Source organism: Thunnus thynnus, chromosome 4, assembly GCF_963924715.1.
Source record: "Thunnus thynnus chromosome 4, fThuThy2.1, whole genome shotgun sequence".
In the NCBI taxonomy this organism is placed as follows: Eukaryota; Metazoa; Chordata; class Actinopteri; order Scombriformes; family Scombridae; genus Thunnus; species Thunnus thynnus.
Window position 1 is genome coordinate 18723034 of NC_089520.1, and position 21150 is coordinate 18744183.

At 36.0% G+C, this 21150-nt stretch overlaps 1 protein-coding gene across 1 annotated transcript; it reads right to left on the reverse strand.

Moving 5' to 3' along the window:
* Positions 1 to 762: 762 nt before the first annotated feature.
* LOC137181447 (sodium- and chloride-dependent GABA transporter 2-like) lies at positions 763 to 19191 on the reverse strand. Its single transcript, XM_067587161.1, has 14 exons — positions 15709 to 19191; positions 12422 to 12556; positions 10862 to 11002; positions 10675 to 10759; positions 10460 to 10592; positions 10054 to 10188; positions 8767 to 8870; positions 8517 to 8641; positions 8320 to 8432; positions 8091 to 8228; positions 7617 to 7719; positions 6935 to 7035; positions 4545 to 4715; positions 763 to 3232 (listed from the first exon to the last, which is right to left on the reverse strand). Exons 1-14 carry the CDS (start codon positions 15902 to 15904, stop codon positions 3068 to 3070), a joined length of 1845 nt encoding a protein of 614 aa, XP_067443262.1. The 5' UTR covers positions 15905 to 19191; the 3' UTR covers positions 763 to 3067.
* Positions 19192 to 21150: the final 1959 nt, after the last annotated feature.

The window sequence follows — 21150 nt, forward strand, 5'->3', positions numbered from 1 at the left end:
TTTGCATTCTGCTATCTTGTTTATGAATAGTTTTGATAAAATATTTTTTATGACTTAGGAAAAAGCATTGTATTTGCACACAACATCATATCCTTTATGTGTTTGACACATTAAAATGCAACAAAGTGTGATATTACAGTTGGAAATTACATTGTAATTTTGTTGTGCGCACAAAGTAAAAAATCTGGTTTAGATAAGGACATAGAAATAAATTCCATACTGTATACCTACTGTAACTAACTTACTGTATCACTTACAAAATGAAGTAATATCGCTGCTGGGTAAGAAAACAGAAAGTGTGAAAAAAAAAAAAAGCATTAGTTGTCATACAATTTATTGTAAAATTACAATATACTTACAAAGACCACCGGGGTACACTTAGGTAAGAAAATAATGCGTTTTAGGAAAATATACTGTAAGATGTTTTGAAATATGGAGTGCTTGTAAAGAACATAAAGTCTGGAAAAGGGATGTATGGTTTTTTTATACTATATGGCTACTATTAAAAATATAGGGGTACTGTAATGTAATTTTGGGATAGGAAGATTGAAAAAGAAGCTTAAGTATTAGAAAGGTAGACATACAAATTCAGCTGAACAGAAAATGAGTTGTCTTGGGAGAAAAGCCTTGGTCTTGTCAGAGCAGATATGTCATAAATAATAAATCAGTCAAACTAAAAATGATGAAAATGTATATCCATAGCACTTATCAAAATCATCAATTACAAAGTGCTTAACAAAACCAAACATTTATCAAATCAAAGGAAAATCAGCTGAATAGTGAAAATGTTTGAATAGCAAGAACAAAATACCGATATACACACTAAAATACAATATGTATACACATTAGCAAGTTAAAATGATCAGAAAGCCAAGAGATTTTTTTTTTCAAATGACAAGTAATAAATAAGTGGTCAAATCATTTATGAAACACCCTTGCAACCAGTTTAAAGCTGAAATGCAGGACTTTTGTCTCCCCCTTCTGGCAGTGAGAGTAAAGGAGGGCGCTCGGCTGTGATTGACAGATATACCCATGCAGCATGTGCACCCAGAATGACAGGCACACAGAGAGGGCCAGTCAAAACAGATATGTTTTGACGGTCCACCGGCCCAAAAATGTATTTTTTGACTGTCCACAGCCCATCAGGATTTGTTTGTACACCACTGGACGTAACCTATTGTTGTGGTTGTAAAATGGTGGATAACTTGTTTTGAGTGTCACACAACCCCTGCTAAATGATTTGTTTCACTATCAGAATTTGATCCATTCGGTCCTATAACATTTGGAAAGTCTAGAAGAGCTGAACAATTAATGGCCAAATGGTCAGTACGGGAATGTCATGCCTGACATGAGATTTAAAAGCTCTGTATACTTTTAAATACAGAGAGATTTACCTGGCGGTGAAAGGCTTAATCAGCATTGTGTAAACTCGTTTGGCAAGGGCTTGAGTGTTACAGACATTCATTTATATGTAAAAGTTCCGCACTGCAGGTTTAAGAACATCGAAAGGAGAGTAAGATGTTCTCTTTTCTTAGTTTTTATTAAGATTCAAGCTGCCACATTCAACAGATTTCATTGAGGTTTATTTGACAAATGTAATCTTTGACAGGACGACTTTGTTCATGCTGAAACTAGGAAAAACATGGGGCAATAGCAACAGAAAATCATCTTTGAAGAAGAGACAGTTCCATGAGAAATTAGCTGACATCTAATGATAACGCCATAATTACAATCAGACATCTGGAAGTGTTGCATTGTGTTGTTACCAATGAGCCTATAGGTGACGAGTTTCTCTAAAGTCAGGTTATTTTCACTGCGTGTGCAGAAATTCTCTCTTCTTTGAGTTTTGTTGTCACTGAAGAAAACATAAAATAAGATACAAAGCTGCAGATCTTGAAACAAAAAAGGGAAAGTGTTTCTTGTTACTTGTTCTTGGACATATGTTTTAATTTACATAGGTTTATCTGCATGTAAGTGAATGTACTGTGATTACAGTGATCAACAGGAATGCAGTAAGTTTACTATTGCAACTCACATAACCTGTACTTACACTGTAATTGAAGTGCAAAACAGTTGAACACTGACGTTTTACATTACATCTCACATAGCCTATAATTACTCTGCAATTAAAGTGAAATTAAGGGATTCTTATCACAGCCTGCATACCCAGTTTTCACTCAGTTTCAGGTGTTAAAGGTGTGCAGGTGTTGTTTATTATACTTGTGAAACCCACAACATTGTATTGTAAAATGCTCAAAATACCTAAAACTTTCTTTATTTTTTCTTTACCGTACCCAAGTATGTTTAGTAAATATAGTATTTTACCATTTTAAATAACATACATATATCAATTTTATAGCTAATTTCAGAATGCACTCTTTTCCCCAGGCTTCAAGTTTTTTTCTCTAACAATGGAAATGAACCCATAGATATACACTCTTTATTTAAAATGTGCATTTAACTTTTTAAGTATAGTCTACCGTCATTTTTCAATTAATTATACAAAAAACTTGAGAATATTAGTATTGTAACCACGTTTTTTTCCTCAAGTTGTATTTGTTAGCACATAAAGATATTAAAATACCCTTTAATTAATAAATACATGTTCAGTAATTAATATTATTAGCATTACCAGAAATACATTGTTTAATATACTGCTAACCAGCATACACAAATGTATATAAACATTACACAGTTTTTAATCTCAGGAAAGAAATTTCTCTCCTTCCTAAAAACATTGTTATTTTTTACCAGAGGGCTTGTTTAATACCCCAGTAAAAATAATAAAGACTCAATGTCGTTATTTAAAAAGCACTCCTTTAAAAAAGATCTTACAGTGTGATTTTCAAATGTAATTGTAACATAAATCATTATCAGAAATACACCGCCAGCTGGCAAAAACGTGAGATATAAAAAGTATGTTCACAACTGATGTCACAAGCACTGAAATATATTGTGATGTGCATTTCCCAGAGTTTCACAAATGTTTTGTGGACAGTTTTGACATAAAACCGCTGCTGTTATGGCTCTATTTTAGTGTCAGGATGTACTCTTTATTTCTTGCCGTTTAAATAATAGATGATCTCTGAGCTCTGCCATCTCTGTCACCAGGATTTTCTGTCATGCGGAGAGTGTACAAGTCTGTGAAAGTCTGAAATGCCTCTTGATTTGATGGCTTATTTGACGTTGCAGTGGGTAGGTCTTTTGCTGGAGTGCACAGAATTTTCAATCTCTGTGTGGAGAAAGAGCAACAGACAAAATCATCTACAATACAGTTGTTTTTTTTTATTTTTTCAAATAAATGCCGAACACAGCAGTGCCTGCCTTTGTCAACTTATTTTGTTGCAGACAGCTACACACTTTTTCTGATTCACATAGAATTGCCTGCCACTTTGTTTAACCAGCCAGTGAAGAGCTTGTGCTCAAGTTTTCCAAATTATAGGCCAAAAATGTTGTTTGTAACTGCCCTCCACAACACATAAAGTAGATTTTTGCTAATCCGAAACCACATTGGCAGGACAACATTATTTGTCAGTGCCTTTTTAAAACGTTTCCAAAAATAAAACTCTTTTCTGATATGACACCGTTATAGGTTTGGTTAGGTTTAGGCACAAAACCAACATGATTAGGGTTAGGGAAAGATTGTGGTTTGAGTCTGGTCAGGGACTCTCTCGTCTTCATTTCTATTCATCTACTGTCTGTACTAAGGACTTCAAAAAAATGCCCATAACGATACTAAAATAAAAAGGTTAGGGAACAATTGTGGTTATAGTTAAAAGAAACCAGCGTTGGCTGTTGGTTAGGAAACAGGAACCAAACAGCTGTCTCCCAGTCCCTGTGGCATTTTGGTGACTTGTCATTCCACCCCAACCTCCTCCCTCTGTGGACTTAGTGGCTCTACAACAACTTTACAGAACTTCTTCCTTTACTCCCGACAGATAAAGAGTCATGTTGGTCTTTGTCACTTGAACCTGAACACATGCTGTTTAGTGGACCCCCCCCCCTAGATCGTAACCTCCTCCAGACAGGCCTGATAAACCTGAAGAAGTCACTAGTGCAGCAGCAACAGCACGATTTTTCAACAGCTTCCCACCAGTCGCTTTACCTGCTCTACTTGCGTCTCTGTGGTGGTGGACAAGAGCCACACAGGCATCCCATCCAATGAACCACGCTAACTGATTTTTGATGAAGGTCAAAACAAATATCTGATTTTATCATTTCTGATTCAGCAAGAATTGTAACACAAAACTCTTAGTACTCCGATAATAACAGTATTTAGAACAGTCTATGAAACAAAAACTCTCTGATGATCGCTACTGTACCTTTAGAGCAGGCTGATTTGGTAAAAATGTGCACCTTTAACAGAAACTACTTTATGTTATCAAAAGGTAAACATCTGGTCTAACAATGTACCCATTATGACACACCTGTGAAAATGTGTTTTCAGTACAAAACTGAACTTCTATTGTACATCTGCACTAACTATTCTAACTCTATTGTCTGATCTACTTTTTTTTTGTTACAGCAACAATACGTGACCATACCTGTCTTAGTGTTCCAGGAGTGACACTCATAGCATACAGCATCCATCCAGGAACCATAAGAGTTGACGAGAGAGTAAAGAATCCTCCGATGGTGTAGCCCCACCAGGGGTATTCATAAGTGTTGTTGAATTTGAGTGGTGTGTATTTGACCAAGGCAAAGAGAAATGTGCACTAGAAAAAGCAGAGAGAAAAGAAGAAAAGGCATCAAAACAGATCCAGGATCAGATTACTAATTAGTAGGCTTTTACACAAAGAAAAGGGAATTCAAATCCAGTCATACCTGGCATGACATACAAAATGAGATTAAAAAATGTTTAAAAATAGAGGTGCCATTAGAACCATCTTACTTTCTTGTAGAAATATTGCCAGAAAATTTATAAAACAATAGTCAGATATCATTACTGAGAATTCTTCTTTCAGTGGCCAAAAAGATGATTACGGTCTCATGGCTGAAACCTCAGCCCCCCACAGTGACACAATGGAGAGAGAAGATAAAGGATGTCTATTATATGAAAAACATAACAAGGTTGTAACAAGGTTACAACTAAAGACAGAGGTGTTCTTGACGAAATGGTCACCTATTATTTATTTTCTTTCCCACTGAGGAGAATGATGTTCACATTCATCTTCTTATTTAAATTAATTTTTTTTTTTTTTTTTTGGTGTATTTATTTGTAACTTTTTTTTGTTTTGTTTTGCTTTGTTTTTTACAATTTGTTTACTTATTTATTTATTTAATTTATTTACGTATTATTATTATTATTATTATTATTATTATTATTATTATTATTATTATTATTATTATTATTATTATTATTATTATTATCATTATTCATTTTATTTACTTATGCACTAATAATGGCTCCCATGCACTGATAATGGCTGTATGGATGATGGACACATGGACACATGATGGAAGGTCAAAAATCATGAACAGACCCTTAACATTGCTTCATTTACACCTGTATTAATGTAAATATTTGAAAAGCTGATTGTACTGTATGACTGCACTTGAGAAAAGGAAATAAAATAAGTTCCAAAAAAAAAAATCCAGTCATACAAGTTTTCATAACCTCACAATTTTCATTCACTATTGTTGATACCCTCATGCTAACATTGATTGCTGCTGCAGCTCCTTCAACCACCCTAAATTTTCTTTTAGGGTGAAGCTTTTAGCATTGTTGATTCTGCTAACATCTAATATCCATGTGTGTTTGCAGCCCTCTCTATATTCTCTATGTGGTTCTATATAATGTAATTCATCTGTTTTTCATGAAAGGAATTAGTTCTCAAAGTTAAACCCTCTCTGCTGCTCTGGTGTCTTGAGCGCTCCCTCAAGGAGCAAAACTTTCTTTAAAAAACAAAGAAAACTGTAAAATCATTTGCTATAAATGATCAACTTAGTGACATATCCTTTCCTGAAATAACAAAAGTTCTGTTATCCCTTGTCTACTGGACTTTGTTTTTGGCCAATGCAATGCTTGAAAAATTATGAACCTTGGTCTTATTCTTTTCTTCAAGTAAATAAATAGCTGCAGATTAAGTTCTCATATCTACATTCTTTGGATCATCATATAATTCAACATTTCTTTAGGAAAAACAAGCCGGTGGTGAACTAATAATTTACACAGATCTTTAAAACATTTCATTCAAAATTACACTTAACAGCACATTTAGTAGTTCACATTCAAAAAATCTTAAATTAAAATTTTTAATTACTTTTCAGATTTCTCTTCTCATTTTCCTAACGTCTAACTGTATATGGAGAAAGAATATATCTACTTTTTAAAAACTGCACATATTTCTACTCTCTCATGGCTCAGGTGAAGCTATAACTTGTTAATGGTTTGCTCCTCATATTGATGTTAAAATCATCCAAATGTGTTGTTTTTTTCCTTTATCTATTATAATGTGGCTTTTAAGAGTGGGGGAAGTTTACCTTAGAAAATAATGTATGTTTACTGTTGCAGAATTAAATGATTTAAGAATACGTCTTACTAAATATTTTGTGTGGATTGTTTTCATTCAGTGGATTATCTGTTTGTAAAATGTTGTCACGCTTTTCACTCTTAAGCTCTTTCACCTTTTTCTTTCTATTTCTTTCACCTTTAGGCACTTAAGCTTATTGAATATGCTGCATACCTGTCATTCTGAAGTTCTCCTACTTAATTTGCAAGTTATTACATTTGTTTTCTTCCTAAAGTGTATGAAGACATTTAATAGCCTTGTTGAGTTGCTGCACAATACCCCACCAGTGTACTGTCTTCCATCTGGTGGAGACATGGACTGACTTTAGGACAGAAGTCTCTGGCAGCTGTCAGATACACTTGCTTGTTAGTAAAGCATGAACAATGTTACTTGGGAGACATGCCTACATTTCCAATACTTACAGTACAGATAGCTGGTGTGAAGTACTGCCAACAATATTTCATAAAAGGCCACGGTCGATATCCAATCATGTCCTTTATATTATCATAATGACGATCTGCACCTTTGGAAAATGAGTAAAATAATAAGTTAGCTACATTAGTGTTATGGCCTCACACAGCTTTTTTTTTTGTAATTTTCAAATTTATAAATAAAAACATCAGTATTACCTATGGATCATGTATCTCTGAGGCTGTATGATGCTTACATTGTGTGAAATACCTAAACTTAAGAAATTTTCCATCACATTCTCAATGTTATGTGTATGATTTTGTATCCGACTCCTCAGAAGTCGGCCCCACAAAGTTGGTGTGTTAGGGTGTTCCCAACCTTTTTGGTTTGTGACACTTTAAAACAAAACAATGTCTACTTGTGACCCATCACAGGTTACATATGTTGATGATGTTTAATTTGAACAATTTTATGAATAATTTACAAGAAAAAGGGGTAATGTGAAAAAACATGAGATGTGTTTTCTGCTTTTCTGTCTTGTTAACTGTCTAGCAAACTCTCAGGTTGATTTTGTAACACTACTGGGGGTTCTGATTTAAAAACTGCTTGGCTGTACAACATGATTTCATACACACAGCAATCCAACAGAACAACAGCTCCAGCGGATTGTACGAAGTTAAAAGTTCTCCTTACCATAGACCCATCCAATACAGACAGACTGAAGAACAGCAAAAAGTAGGAGTGTCATCCCACTGCAGGCATAGTAGTCAAACAACTGGAAAATATAAAGGCCTCCCTGGTAAAACAAGGAGAAACAGAATTCACTGAAAGGATGTTATTTTATTATCCACACTCTGTGTTTGTCTAACATTTACTCTGAGTGTATGTTCCAAATACGGCAAAAAAATACATATTTTGCAGGAGTTTATTGTTCCCATAAATATGAGACTTTAGGGTAAATAAAGGTTCTTTCCCGTTTCTCCTCTGATACATAGGTACAAATCATTGTACTTCAAATCTTTCTTTTAGGTCATCTATCCCTCTTGTTTATAGCTTCAAATACTTGTAATTGTTTTGTGTGTTTTTATAGCTATAAATCTGTAATTATTACATTGTTACAAATAAAGACTTAATTGATTAGAGAAATCAATGTCAAAAACTACTCACCTGTGTAACCATCAGCAGGCCAATAAAGAAACTTCCAACACTAATGGCAAGAAGAAGGAGTTTGCGGCGGCAGTTGTTTTGAAAGAAGGAGGGATACATGTCGGAGATGGTTGTGACCAACGCCTCTTGATATACAAACTATGGTGATAAAAGAGATTTTTTTTTTGTATTTATACAAAAGAAATAGTGTAATGATAGCATTCCAAACAGTGTTGATATGTAGTCCTACCTCACTGTCTAATCCTAAGAAGATGATCATAATAAAGAAGAAAATGGCCCAGAGCTGGGGGAGTGGCATTAGAGCTACAGCACGAGGATAAGCAATGAATGCCAACCCTGGACCTGTAAAGATTTAAGATCAAATGGTCTTATTCTTAAATAATTCAAATAGTGTCAATCCAAAAACGCATTGATAAACTTCCATACCTGATTCAGCCACCATTGATATGTCCACACCTTGCTCCTTTGCCATGAAACCAAGAACAGAAAAGATGGCAAAGCCAGCTACAAAGCTGGTTAAACTGTTTAACAGGCACAGGTAAACTGTGTCTCTGTTGAAGGAATATTGAAAAAGAATGTTAAAACTGAACCTGTGCTCTGATCCAAACTACAGTAAGTAGTAAGAAGTTTAAGCAAAATTTAATTGAGTAGTCAGTGAAAATATAAAAATACAAACCTGTAGCAATTGTTGTTGTACTTATTGTAACTTCCTAAAGATGTCAGAACACCTGTGCAAACTCCATAGGAGTAGAAAATTTGGCTGCCAGCATCCATCCAAACCTGAGGGGTTTGTGAGAGGTGTGTTCAGTTTAGGTTTATTAGAAAGCAACCCCACATCCTGGAAATTACAATCATGGTCAATACTACTGATTGCTACTAATTAAGAAACGTTTTTAATGAGGGTATCTGTCAAGTCATAAAACATTCATTGTCAAAGTATTTAATTTGTTTTCTCACAATATGCCCTTGCAATGCAAAATTTGCTCATAGCAACTAAAGCATGATTAACATTTTTAGCCATGCTAGCAGTGTAGCTCTATAGATGTCAGTTGGTCGGTCAGCAACTACTGGTTTAGTTGCCATTATATTTTGTACAGACATCCATGGTCCCCAGATGATAAAGCATACTGTCTTTGATGATCCTCTGGCTTTTTTTCTAGTACCACCATGAGGTGCAAATTTGTGATTGTGAGTGAAATGTCTCAACAACTACTGGACGGACTGTCATGAAATTTGGTTCCGACATTCATGTTCCCCACAGGATAAATTGTAATAAAGATGGTGATGCCCCATCTTTCCATTTAGAGCTGTCTTCAGGTCAGTTTTTTATTTGTCAGATACTTTTGTTTATGACTAAATACTTGTAAAACTAATGATTCTCCCATCAGCCTCAACTATACTGTATGTAGTGCTACTTAGCATGCTAACACGCTAAACTAAGATGGCAAACGTAGTAGGCTAAACATCATTCTTGTTTAACATAATGGTGTTAGCATTGTGTCATTGTGAGCATGTTAGCATGTTGACTGTAGCTGAAACACAGCCTCAAAGAGCTCATTGACTCTTAGTTTAGATTATGGCTAAATTTTAGTACTCAAAGCGCTTGGTTAAGGTTAGAGAAAGATTGAGGTCTTGGTAAAACAGTGAAAAAGTCAAAAGTTAGTTGTAGCACAAAACAGGACATGTTTACTTTGTTGACATTCAATCAGAACCACAATCAATCCCTAACCGTCACTAAAGTGCATTTATTGCCTAAACCTAACCACAGACAAGACTCTGGCCCCTCCACACCGCCACCTCCCTACGACTTTCATGCTGTACAAGAACAGAATGAGTAAACATAACTCAGGCAGCAATTATATTTCCTTCAAGAAACGCGATCTGAATGTCTACAAGATAGGGTTGAACAATGATTATAATTACAGCAACATTTAAATTTGTAATAGCAGTAATAGTGTAGTACCTCTGGATCAGCGAGGCGGGATGGGTCTGGGTAGAGGTAGAACATTATTCCTTCTTTGGCCCCCGGTAATGTAAGACCACGAACAAGCAACACCACCAGCATAATGTATGGAAATGTGGCTGTGAAGTAAACCACCTAAGACAGAAACAACAGTCAAAAGATAGAAGAATATTTTAAGAACAAGTTTACTCTATAATGTAGTTACAAGTAGATATTTTGGTATTTGTTAGTATTACTGAACAGTATTTGGCAACAATTATAACTTCTCCTACGAAGACATATTTTATATTATTACAGTCATCATCTTGTTTGTTATGTTATGTACTAAACATTTGTATACTACTTATAAATGCTAAATTAGGGGACTTAAAGTGTTGCCAACATTAACATGAAGATTTTTCTGTACCTTTCCTGTGGTCTTCACGCCGTTCCAGACACAGAAGTAGCACAAAATCCAGGCAAGAAGTAGACAAAGAGCCAAGTCCCAACGAATATTACCGATTTCTTCAATTCCACTAGACAGCCCCAAGATTCTCCTCCTGTAACAAAGTTTAGTAAGGAACATACAACAAAAAAACAACTGCCCTTATATGATGCTTTAATTCATACTATTGTACTTACTCCCAAAATTCTACAACTGAAGACGTACTATTTCCATGCAGGTGCAAAGAAGATGTTTGATTGTGACTGTGTTCAAAACAGCCAGCTTACATGGTGAAAGAATAAGAGAGGTTGTAAAAACCTGATTAGCAGAGTAAACACAACGTACAGTGATATGGTTCATAGATTGAAAATTAAGTCTTGGTACCTGTGTTCCAGCTGTTGTGGCAGCTCGCCCATGGAAGCTCAGACTTGAAGGATGAAAACAGGTAGAGGAATGCCCAAGCCAGTATGATGATGTAATACACCCCAGTGTACAAAACAACCACTTGGCTCCCATAGCCTAAGCCTGTAGAGAGATAGTGATGTCACGTTGTAATGCCAAAATTACGAAGAAACACTTTTGTGTTTACTGACATCTGATACTGCAAGAGCAGGAATCTAGTAGATATTAAACCTACTGAAACTAACTTTCAAAATGACTTTCATTCAAGATTCAAAGAGCACACAGACTACATTAAATACATCTACGGAGCTCAAGAGGGGCCATGGAGAAGAAAATGATAATTTATGCTCTCTATTTGATAATTTGTGTGCACGGATTACTTCATTAGTGCTCCCAATTTATCCATTTTGCCTCTTCCCCTCTTGTAGAGGCACCAAACGCATTCAGTCAGCTGGAAGTTTGAAGAAAGCAACAGAGAAGACATTTCCCTTGTAACGTCAGTTACTTGTGCTGATGCATGTTGAACATGGATGTATTAAAGAGAGTGTTGTGTGTTGAATGAAGAGCAGGTAAAACTTGTTTTATTTACTTCAGGTTTGTGAGCAATCCTGAAGCTGAGTTTTTATGAACTAGGTGACATCTGCAGGGGCATGAAACTTATAATAGTTAGAAAAAGTCTGTTAGTCACATTGAATACATTTCAGGGATCTCAGAGAGATGGCGGTGGGTGAATTTCCGTTAAATCGAAATCACAAATTATTAGATCGAGAGTATAAATTTGTTATTTTTTTCTTCATGGCCTCTATCAGTTCCATACACATCAAAGCAGCACTAAGCTTTTTGTTTTGGTCACTTGGGGGCAGAGCTCCACTGAACATCATGCACATGACATATTATGGCCTTATAAAATTGATGTGATAAAATAAGTCAACATTCAAATGCATTTTTACATGCGTGGAAACAGACTTTTGAATTGAATTTGATTCATGTAAAATTGTGTTTATTCGGAAAGCTGTAGGAGGCACAGCAGCTTGCCCTGATGTTCATCATTTTGTGCAATATACATCCTTTTTTTAATCCTCCGAATCTCTATAATGGAGCTGGAGAGCACAAATTTAGCATGACACATAAAGCCTCAATGGCCACATTTATGGGAAATATGCTGCAATCCAGTGCAAGTCAGAAGTCAATAGTTCTGAGTCAGTATTCCCGACTTCCAATCTAAATGTGTCCCACAGCATCTGCTTGGGAAAACACAGACACCTGCAGCAAACTGTACATGCTGGATTTCAACCCAGCCCAACACTACAGCTTTAAGTACATAAAACAGTGAGGTAAGTTAAAAACTACAAGTATCGTACAGTAGCACAGTTGCATTGTATCAAGTGAATGAATTATAAAAGATTTAAAACATGTATGAACTTCAACACAGCAGTTATGTATGGTGGCTTTTTTGCCATCACATAACATTGTTTAAATATTTTCTTATTATTGTAGCTAAAAAAACAAAAAAAACAAACAATGAACATTGTGAGTATTTACCTTCAAAAAGGGGGCAGATTTTTCTCCAGCATGTTATTCCACCCTGACTGGTGTACTGGCCCAAAGATGTCTCGAGGAAGAAGAGTGGAATGCCACAGGTGAACAAGAACAAAACATAAGGTATGAAGAAAACCCCTTTAAAACAAAAATAAAACATCTGGTTAAAATATCAGTAATATTGCAATATTTCTTGCACACAATTAAGGATTTGTAAAAACAAGATTGTAGTTGTAGATTGTAAAAGGATTTAGTCAGGTTGTCCAGAGGGTTGTACAGCTGCCAAAGAGGTGTAATAAATCTCACTTTAAGACGTCATAGTCACTTCATAACAAAGCTGGCAGAGCTGAAGCATTTATTTCACCACTGGCATCTGCAAAATGTTGCCCAACAGGCCGACTTTTAACTGAACGCAGCTTAATCCCTGACAAGACAAGCTACAGTACAGCCTTTACATGATGCACACAAGGTTTTTCATCAAACTAAGATAGTTTGCATCACTTTAATTCAACTGATGTGATTTTGTCTTGAGAATACACACTCAGAATTTTGGTTTGGGTCTCTGAAAAATGGGTTTCTGAGTTCTGAGAATCGAGAAACATTGTAGCAGGGGCGTCACTAGAGATTTATGGTCAGGGGGGCTAAGCCTTTACCAGGGGGAGCTGGGGGGAGGATTTTTTTTTTTAAATGGCCCCAAAATGTCTGTTTGTCATGAATTTTTAGAGTAGCAATAAGTGTTTGTAATAGGCACAGATCTAATATGACTTAAATGCTTTCCATCCACTCACAATAGGCACAGATCAAGCAAAGGTATTGAAGTCAAGGAATGCTGTCTCCTCTCTCTTAGAGGTCCTACATATGCTAGTCATATACAGACTGATGTCTGAACTAAAACTAAAAATGTCATAAAATCATTTAGGCAAGTTTATTCCTAGTATGAGTAATAGGCCTATGTCATAAAATCATTTAGGCAAGTTTATTCCTAGTATGAGTAATAGGCCTATGTCATAAAATTCAGTATTAATTTTAACTGAAAGCTTAAACAACTCCCGCTCGCTTTCTTCTTGATCACTAACCTCCATCAGACCTGCTCCCTCAGCCCTGTCAGTCTCTTCCATCTTCCTCCTCTCCCCCTCCTTGCCTGTTTTCAGTAACATGTTATTTTATTAAACTCAGGTTGACTTTAGGCTTAATGAGTGATCAACCAGTTTAAGTTTGTATTTGTCTGAACTGGCAAAATCTTCTCACCTGACTGGCCTTTTTGAAGAAATGTCATATTTCCATCTACATGTTGAGCAATTGAGGGATATAAAATTGCGTTATGATCAACAAAATGTGACCTTTTCACATTAACTGATTATAAACAACAATCTATGCCTACTGATATGATCGTTTTGAAATATTTAAGAGGCATATGAAAGCAAAGTATACAAAGAGCTGTCAATAACATTATTTCTATCTTTTTCACTCGTTCACACTTTTTTCTGGCTGGCTGGTCAGCTGGCTAGTACAGTAGAAACCATTTATAGTGATCACGTTCAGCTGGGTCAAATTTATCACCATAAGCGGATGATTATTATAACTAATTTTTTTGTCTTTATTTCTCATGCAGATTACCATCTAATTGACATTTGTATATTTATTACACAAATAAAAAAGTAATGAAATGGCCAGGTTTGCTATTTACTGTAACGCTTGTTGCGCTGCTGACGCCTTCCTGACTCATTTTAAGATGAGAGAGAGAGAGTAGCAGTGGTCAAGTGAGCTGGAAAGTGGATGATGAGAGCGAGCAGTGGTAGCCTGAAAGCCGGTGAATGAGAGGAAGAAAATGTTATTTTCTGATTGTTTCACGGTGGTTACAAATAAACACACCCAGCACCTCTGCACCCCTGATAATGGTGCCGCAGCCGCTAATTACAATATCATATGTGTATTATGAGAGTAAGGCAAAAAAAAAAAAAAAAAAAAAAATAGAGGTACCATAATTTTATTTTTCCTCCATGTTTTCATGTGTGAAAAGACCCAAAATGAACTCTGTAAGCGGACTACTTGATTACTATAGCAAATTATTTAAACAGCATTTGTATAGGAATGATTCTGTCCTGAGCTTTTTGATCCATATAAGCGGTTGATCACTGTAACTGTGATATATATGCGGTTTCCACTGTATAATGTTAGTGTTATATGGCCTATCCTCTTGTCTGTTCCTCACTTAAACCTAAGGTTAGCTAACGTTAAGTAAGTAACAAACGAGTAACAACTTGATAGCTCACTACATTGACCATCATTTGCCACAAATTCATATTGGAGCTAGATATCTTCACTCTGTAACTACTTCACCCTGTATATTATGTTTATTTTGATAAAATCTTCGCCAACATCTTGTCCCTTCAGTTGTTTCTGACTACCGTTAGTCTCTACTGCATGGATGTACAAAGAGAACTGGATACAGCGTCGGAGGTGGGGCCCCATTCATTCCTATGAGAGTTCCTCAGTGGCGCATGAAGCAAAACAAAATCGACACCCGGGTATGAAAGTACACGGATCTTCCGCATTGTGCGGCCCATAGAGAAGCGCACTAGTGACTTTCGCTGGCCGAGTCGGCTACTTCCATTTTAGCCCTCCAGCTAACTTGAATGGGGATTAAACAATTCAATCATGTGGCTCTTCTAGGCTTTTGAAATGTGATCGGACCAAACGGATTTAATTCTGATAGTGAGACAAGTCATGTTGCAGGGGTTGTGACTCTCAAAAATATGTATCCGCTGATTTACAGACGTCTCTTTCACCATGTAAGTCTATGGGAAAAAGTCTTTTTGGGCCAGTGTGTATCATGTGACGTTGTAATTACACGGTATGGCCGCTATGTCAAAGCCTGCTTCAAAGCCTGGCGCTCTTCCTGTATCCAGTTCCCTTTATACATCCATGCTCTACTGTGGGCTCTGAACGGGCAGCACAGCCAATGGAAACGCTGGATTAGAGCAGCAGCAGCCTCTCCCAGGTCCTAGTGCCTGGCGTTTTAGGTACATTGTGAATGTGGGGAAGCAATGGCACAATTCTATCGACTTTAATGAAAAATGAATGAAGAAAAAACTATTGATGATTTAAGCTAATAATGTAGATTTATTTTGGGGGGGCTAAAGAAGATGTAAGGGGGGCTGTAGCACCCCTAATATAGGCCTAGCAACGCCCCTGCATTACAGCAGAAGCAATAGCAGTAATTCCACTCTGTGTCACCGAAGATCATTTAATTCACATTAAAATAAAAGACCAACACAACAAAGATTTACCTCCTCCATTTTTGTAGCAAAGGTACGGAAACCTCCAGACATTTCCCAGACCAATAATATGTCCTGCGACTGCCAGGATGAATTCCATTTTACTGGCCCATTGGTCCCTCTCCTGAGGTTTAGGTGGAGTAGGTCCCGGTCTGGTCCCAAGGTTCATCAGACTCATCTTCACCGGGGAGTTCCGTTTTTGGTCCATTTCGACCTTTAGTTAGTGTTAAATTGGTGTCTGTCAGTGTGCCATACAGTAGAAGTATATTATACTGTACACAGGGATACATGTTGGTTTATATTAAATGATCTTAGACTTTGGTTGAAAATTCTTTTTTTTCATTTAGTATTTTAGATAATGATGGAACATTCTCAGGTTTCTCTCCAATATTCTCAGATTTCACTCCACATTAATTATTTCCTGAATGGCCTACCACATACAAAAATTTTACCCAGGTTGGGTCAATATAGCACCAACACAATACTGGGTTAATGTTACCCAGAAAGCCACTCAAGACAAGGGGTTGTTTCGACACAGTTTTAGTGTTATTTTTTATTTTACTTTTGAGTTATTTATGCATGAGATTATCATAAAGTGGGCATGGCTGTAAAGGGGAGACTCATGGGTACCCACAGAACCCATTTTCATTCAGATATCTTGAGGTGAGAGGTTAAGGGACCCCTTTGAAAGTGGCTATGCCAGTTTTTCTCTTGCCAAAATTTAGCCTAACTTTGGAGCATTATTTAGCTCCCTTCCCAACAAGCTAGCAAGCATGACATTGTTGGTACTAATGGATGCCTTAGGTCATCTAGTTTCATATGATACCAGACTCTTCTCTCTAGCTTTAAAACAAAGCCCGCTATACCCTCGTATACAGCACAGAGGCTTTATAGTTGTGAACATGCAGGTCCTCTATCATCCACCAGGGGGTACTGCAGCACCCCCGGCACCCCTACTTCCCACTGCCTTGTCTGCAAAAGATTACCCTTGTTTCCTGAGTTACATGTACAGATAAACTACTATACATTACAGTGTTTTTCAAAGCATGTGTATGCTGTTTTGGAAATATAAATTTACATTGACTAGCTTATCAAGGTTATCTGAACAAAAAATGCATTGTTTGTATATGATGCCTGGCAGCTTAGTAACAGAGATCACTCTAATACAACTAAATAATGTGACTGCAAAGCTGTCTGTTATTGTGATCCAAGACAAACATTTATGCATGATATTGTTTGCATTTTGTTTACAGGGTTGTAGTTCTTTTAACCTTCAGTGTCAACCAGTTTAGCAGTTATCAGAGCCCCATTCACTGCAATTACATTTCCACCTAAAACAAATCATCATATGTGACCAGAGGACAGGGCTCCTGGTGGTTTGAGACAAATATCACAGTGATGTTTGTATCACAAATGTAAAATATTGTAGCATCTCAAGTAAATTAGGCACAGGTTCAAATTTGACAAAGTCAGACTATCACTTGGTTTAACTGGGTTTTCTGTCTACTGCCAAATGCATAGCTACCACTGTGCACTAACATTTAGGTACCTGGTTATTTTTACCAAAGCAAAAGTGGAGTCCACTCCTGAACTGATGGAGTTTGAAAATAATATCTACTTTTATCTCAAAAAAAAAAAAAAAAGTATTTTATCTCCTGGTTAAAGTCATTTTAATTGACAGATCATTTGAGGCAGAAACTCAAAACAATTGCAATTCATTTACAGTAGATTAATCAATAATAAATTCAAGATATTTTTAAAGGGTAATATACGTACATTTCCTTTAGAAAACTATTCAAAATATGGGGCTTATGGTTATATTTTTTCTCTTAGACTTCATATTCTTTGAAAAGATGTACTAAAGGAATTTGACAACTCCAGACTGAGTTGTATAAATAACCAATTCAAAGCAAAACCTAAAACTAAACTTGTATAATATATAGTGTAAGATAAGTCAAATATTTAAGGTGCACACTTACCTGGAGCAGCTGAAGTGTTGTCTCCTCTGAGAACTGTTTCTGAAAGAAGACACCACCCCTTCTCCAAGAATAAGTTAAGTGAAATGAGTTTCTGTGAGGAGTGGCCACTGAGATTAACATAAAGAGTCTCCTCTTGAGACCAGTAGAGCAGGGTACTCAGTCTCACTCACTTGCACACAGTTTGGTGTCAATGTCTGTTTTGTCTGTTTCCCAAGATAAAAAGATAACCACTTAGGGGGCTTCTCCTTTATCTTGGGCCTACAGACTTGCATATAGCACATTTGTTCTTTTCTTGTTGTTCTGTGAAATACATTTGAGGGGGCTAGATGATATTAGAAAGTGTCGTTGCTTGTTACTTTTTCATAAATCAATGGCAAAATCTAGTTTCTTCTTGGGCTAAATTAATGCTTTGTGTCATCTACTATTATGTTATCTGCCATTAAGATTAAGCCATTAAGTCTTAATGATAATTCCACCTGAATTTTTATTTAAAGCTACACTTTCAATTTAGTTTGAAGACTACTTTGGACAGATCTTCTCTCTCTTCACATTCGTGTCACAATGCATAACAAGAGGAACAGAAACATCTAATCAGCGGATAGGATTTCTCACCTTTCGCAATCTCATTTTCTCCCAGAAAAATAAAGCCAAAAACAAATGTGTTTTTTATTTGGTTGTGATGAAGTGTGTCTTTAAATAATTATATATAATCGTCAATTTTACATAAGCATAAATTGTAAAATGAAAAAAAATCCTTTTGAAAGTGCTAAATGTCCCTAAAAAAAGTATACTGCCTACATTTAGATATCAGCAGGCTTTGTTCAGAGTTGAACGATGAGTTAAGCCACAGTCTCACAGTGACGACAGGACTTCTGGAGTGCTGTGTGCAGTCACTGGGGCTAAGCTAACTGTTGATGGTCAGTGAATATCTCCAAAGCTGCATGTTAAACCACACTGTCACTTTAAAAAACTGACATTCTTGTCTGGTGAAAGAGCAGGTTTAAGATAATGAAGATATCTGAAGAACATTTAAGGAAAACTTTAATTTAGACACAGCTTGAGTATGAAAGGGGCCAAACACATACAAAATTTTGTCATACAAGTCATATAAGTCTCTGTTGGAGTAATAATATTGTTCATGTAGTCATAACCAAGATGTTGTAGTGTGTCTGTAAACATATTATACTTAATGAGTGTCCTCTTTTCAAAATAGTAGGATATAAAATACATTACATAATATACATTAAAATACATTTTGAAGTCACGTTATATGGAAATATACCAATATTGAGTATTTGGCAAAAATATTGTTACATTTCATTTTGATTTTATAGACCAGATGTACTGCTAGCAGTGCAGGCAACAGGATTAAACTCTGAATATTAGAAAGCATCTCTATTTTAGAATCCTTTAATAGTAAATGTATATACAGTAATTTGCAAAGTTTTAGGTTTAGATGTTTAGATTCTTGTCCATATATGCAATACCATAAGGGAGGTCTGATCGGTCCCAAATTTATTCTGCAGCATGACAACGACCCCAAACATACAGTCAGAGTCATAAAGAATTATCTTCAGCAACAAGAAGAACAGGGAGTCCTGCAACAGATGTTATGGCCCCCACAGAGACCTGATCAACATCATGGAGTCAGTCTAGAGGTAACATGAAGAGACAGAAGCAACTCAGACGCCTAAATCCACAGAAGAACTGTGGCAACTTCTCCAAGATGCAGGAACAACTGACCTGCCAGGAACCTTGAAAAACTATGTGCTATCCAAAACCCTTGTTGTAATCAGGGCAGCATTATATAAATACTGACAATGTGAACTAAAATTTCTCCAACACTGACTATAATTCTGGTGAAGATACTAAAGTCCTTTTTTAAATTTGTGCCAGAAACAATTACATTTAAATTAGAATTCAAAAACGTATGATGTGTAATTTGTCTGCAACTTAGAATGTAAATCACTAAATCTTTAATGTGTGTACTTAAAATCATGTGAAATGCTTCAAACAACTGCATGCCTTTTTAAAATAAATATATTTATTCATAAATAACATTGATCCCTGGACCAGCAGGATAAATGGGGAAAGAGAAAGAGCAGTGATTGCCAGTCCCTCATTAGTGGAGCTGCTCAGTGGTCAACAGATCAGACTGTGGTCATAGTAGGTGTCAGAGAGAGATCGGCTCCTCAATGAAACTCCCCGGTTTCATTTCAGTATGACATCACAGATTAAAGTCAGATTAAAGTCATGATACATACAGTAATGATAATTATTTCTAAAACCAAACGCTGATACTGTGCAGCATGATAAAACAAACAAAAATGTATAATTCCCTGTATTCCTGGCTGTTTTTCTAAACAAACAAAAGTCAAGTGCTAGATGTCTATAAGCACTAGAGGGTGCTAATGATCTGCAAAAGAGCTCTACAGCTTTAAAGCTGTAAAACACTACAAACATACACACACACACACTAAGGCACTGACAGTATATCCAAACAAGTGCAGTTGACTTAGCTCTTCTGAATATACCATAACCTGGAGAACCTTCAAAGACGTTTTATATCTATATTTATATCTATTTTAGTCATTCATTTTCAACTGTTTGATCATTTATCAAACACTGACACATTGTTTAACACGTGTAATTTTATTATACGTATTACAGGTTTTCATTTGATAAGTGATACTTAATTGACACATATATTATTGTATTCTGTCTTCATAGTGCAGAAAAATCCCACGGTACATCCTGTTTATGACACATTAACACAAATGTTAGTTTCACAATTGGAGGAGTATAACAATTCACAGTACAACAATGGTAGTAGTAAATTAGTACTTAAGTACAATTTTGAGGTATTTGTACTTTACTTGAGTATTTCCATTTGATTCTACTTTATACTTCCACTCCACTACATTTCGAAGGGAAGTATTGTACTTTCTACTCCACTACATTTATTTGACAGCTTTAGTTACTTTTCAGATGAAGATTTGACACAATGGATAATATAACAAGCTTTTAAAATACAACACACTGTTAAAGATTAAACCAGTGGTTTCCAACTTTTTTGGCTTTTGACGTCAAAAAAAAAAAAAAGCAGTGTGTAGTCGGGGTCACATTTCAGATGTCTATGAGTTGTTAACAGCTCCACCAAACAGTGATTTTTCCCTCTAAACTTCTCACATGGTTTCAGATCCAATATTTCACCAAAAATAAACAGATTTGTCTATCAGAACTTTGTTTTTTCTGTTTCTTCTTTTCTCTCCCATTAATCATCTCATGACCCTCAGATTTATCTGGTGACCCTTTGGAGGGGCCTGACCCCTAGGTTGGGAACCACTGGACTAAACTAGCTAACCGTATATAAAGTAGTTGAAACTAGCTCCACCTCCAGCAGCTACAACAGTAAAATGCTGCTCTAACACTGATGCTTCAGTATTAATAATCTAATGATGTCATATATAATAAT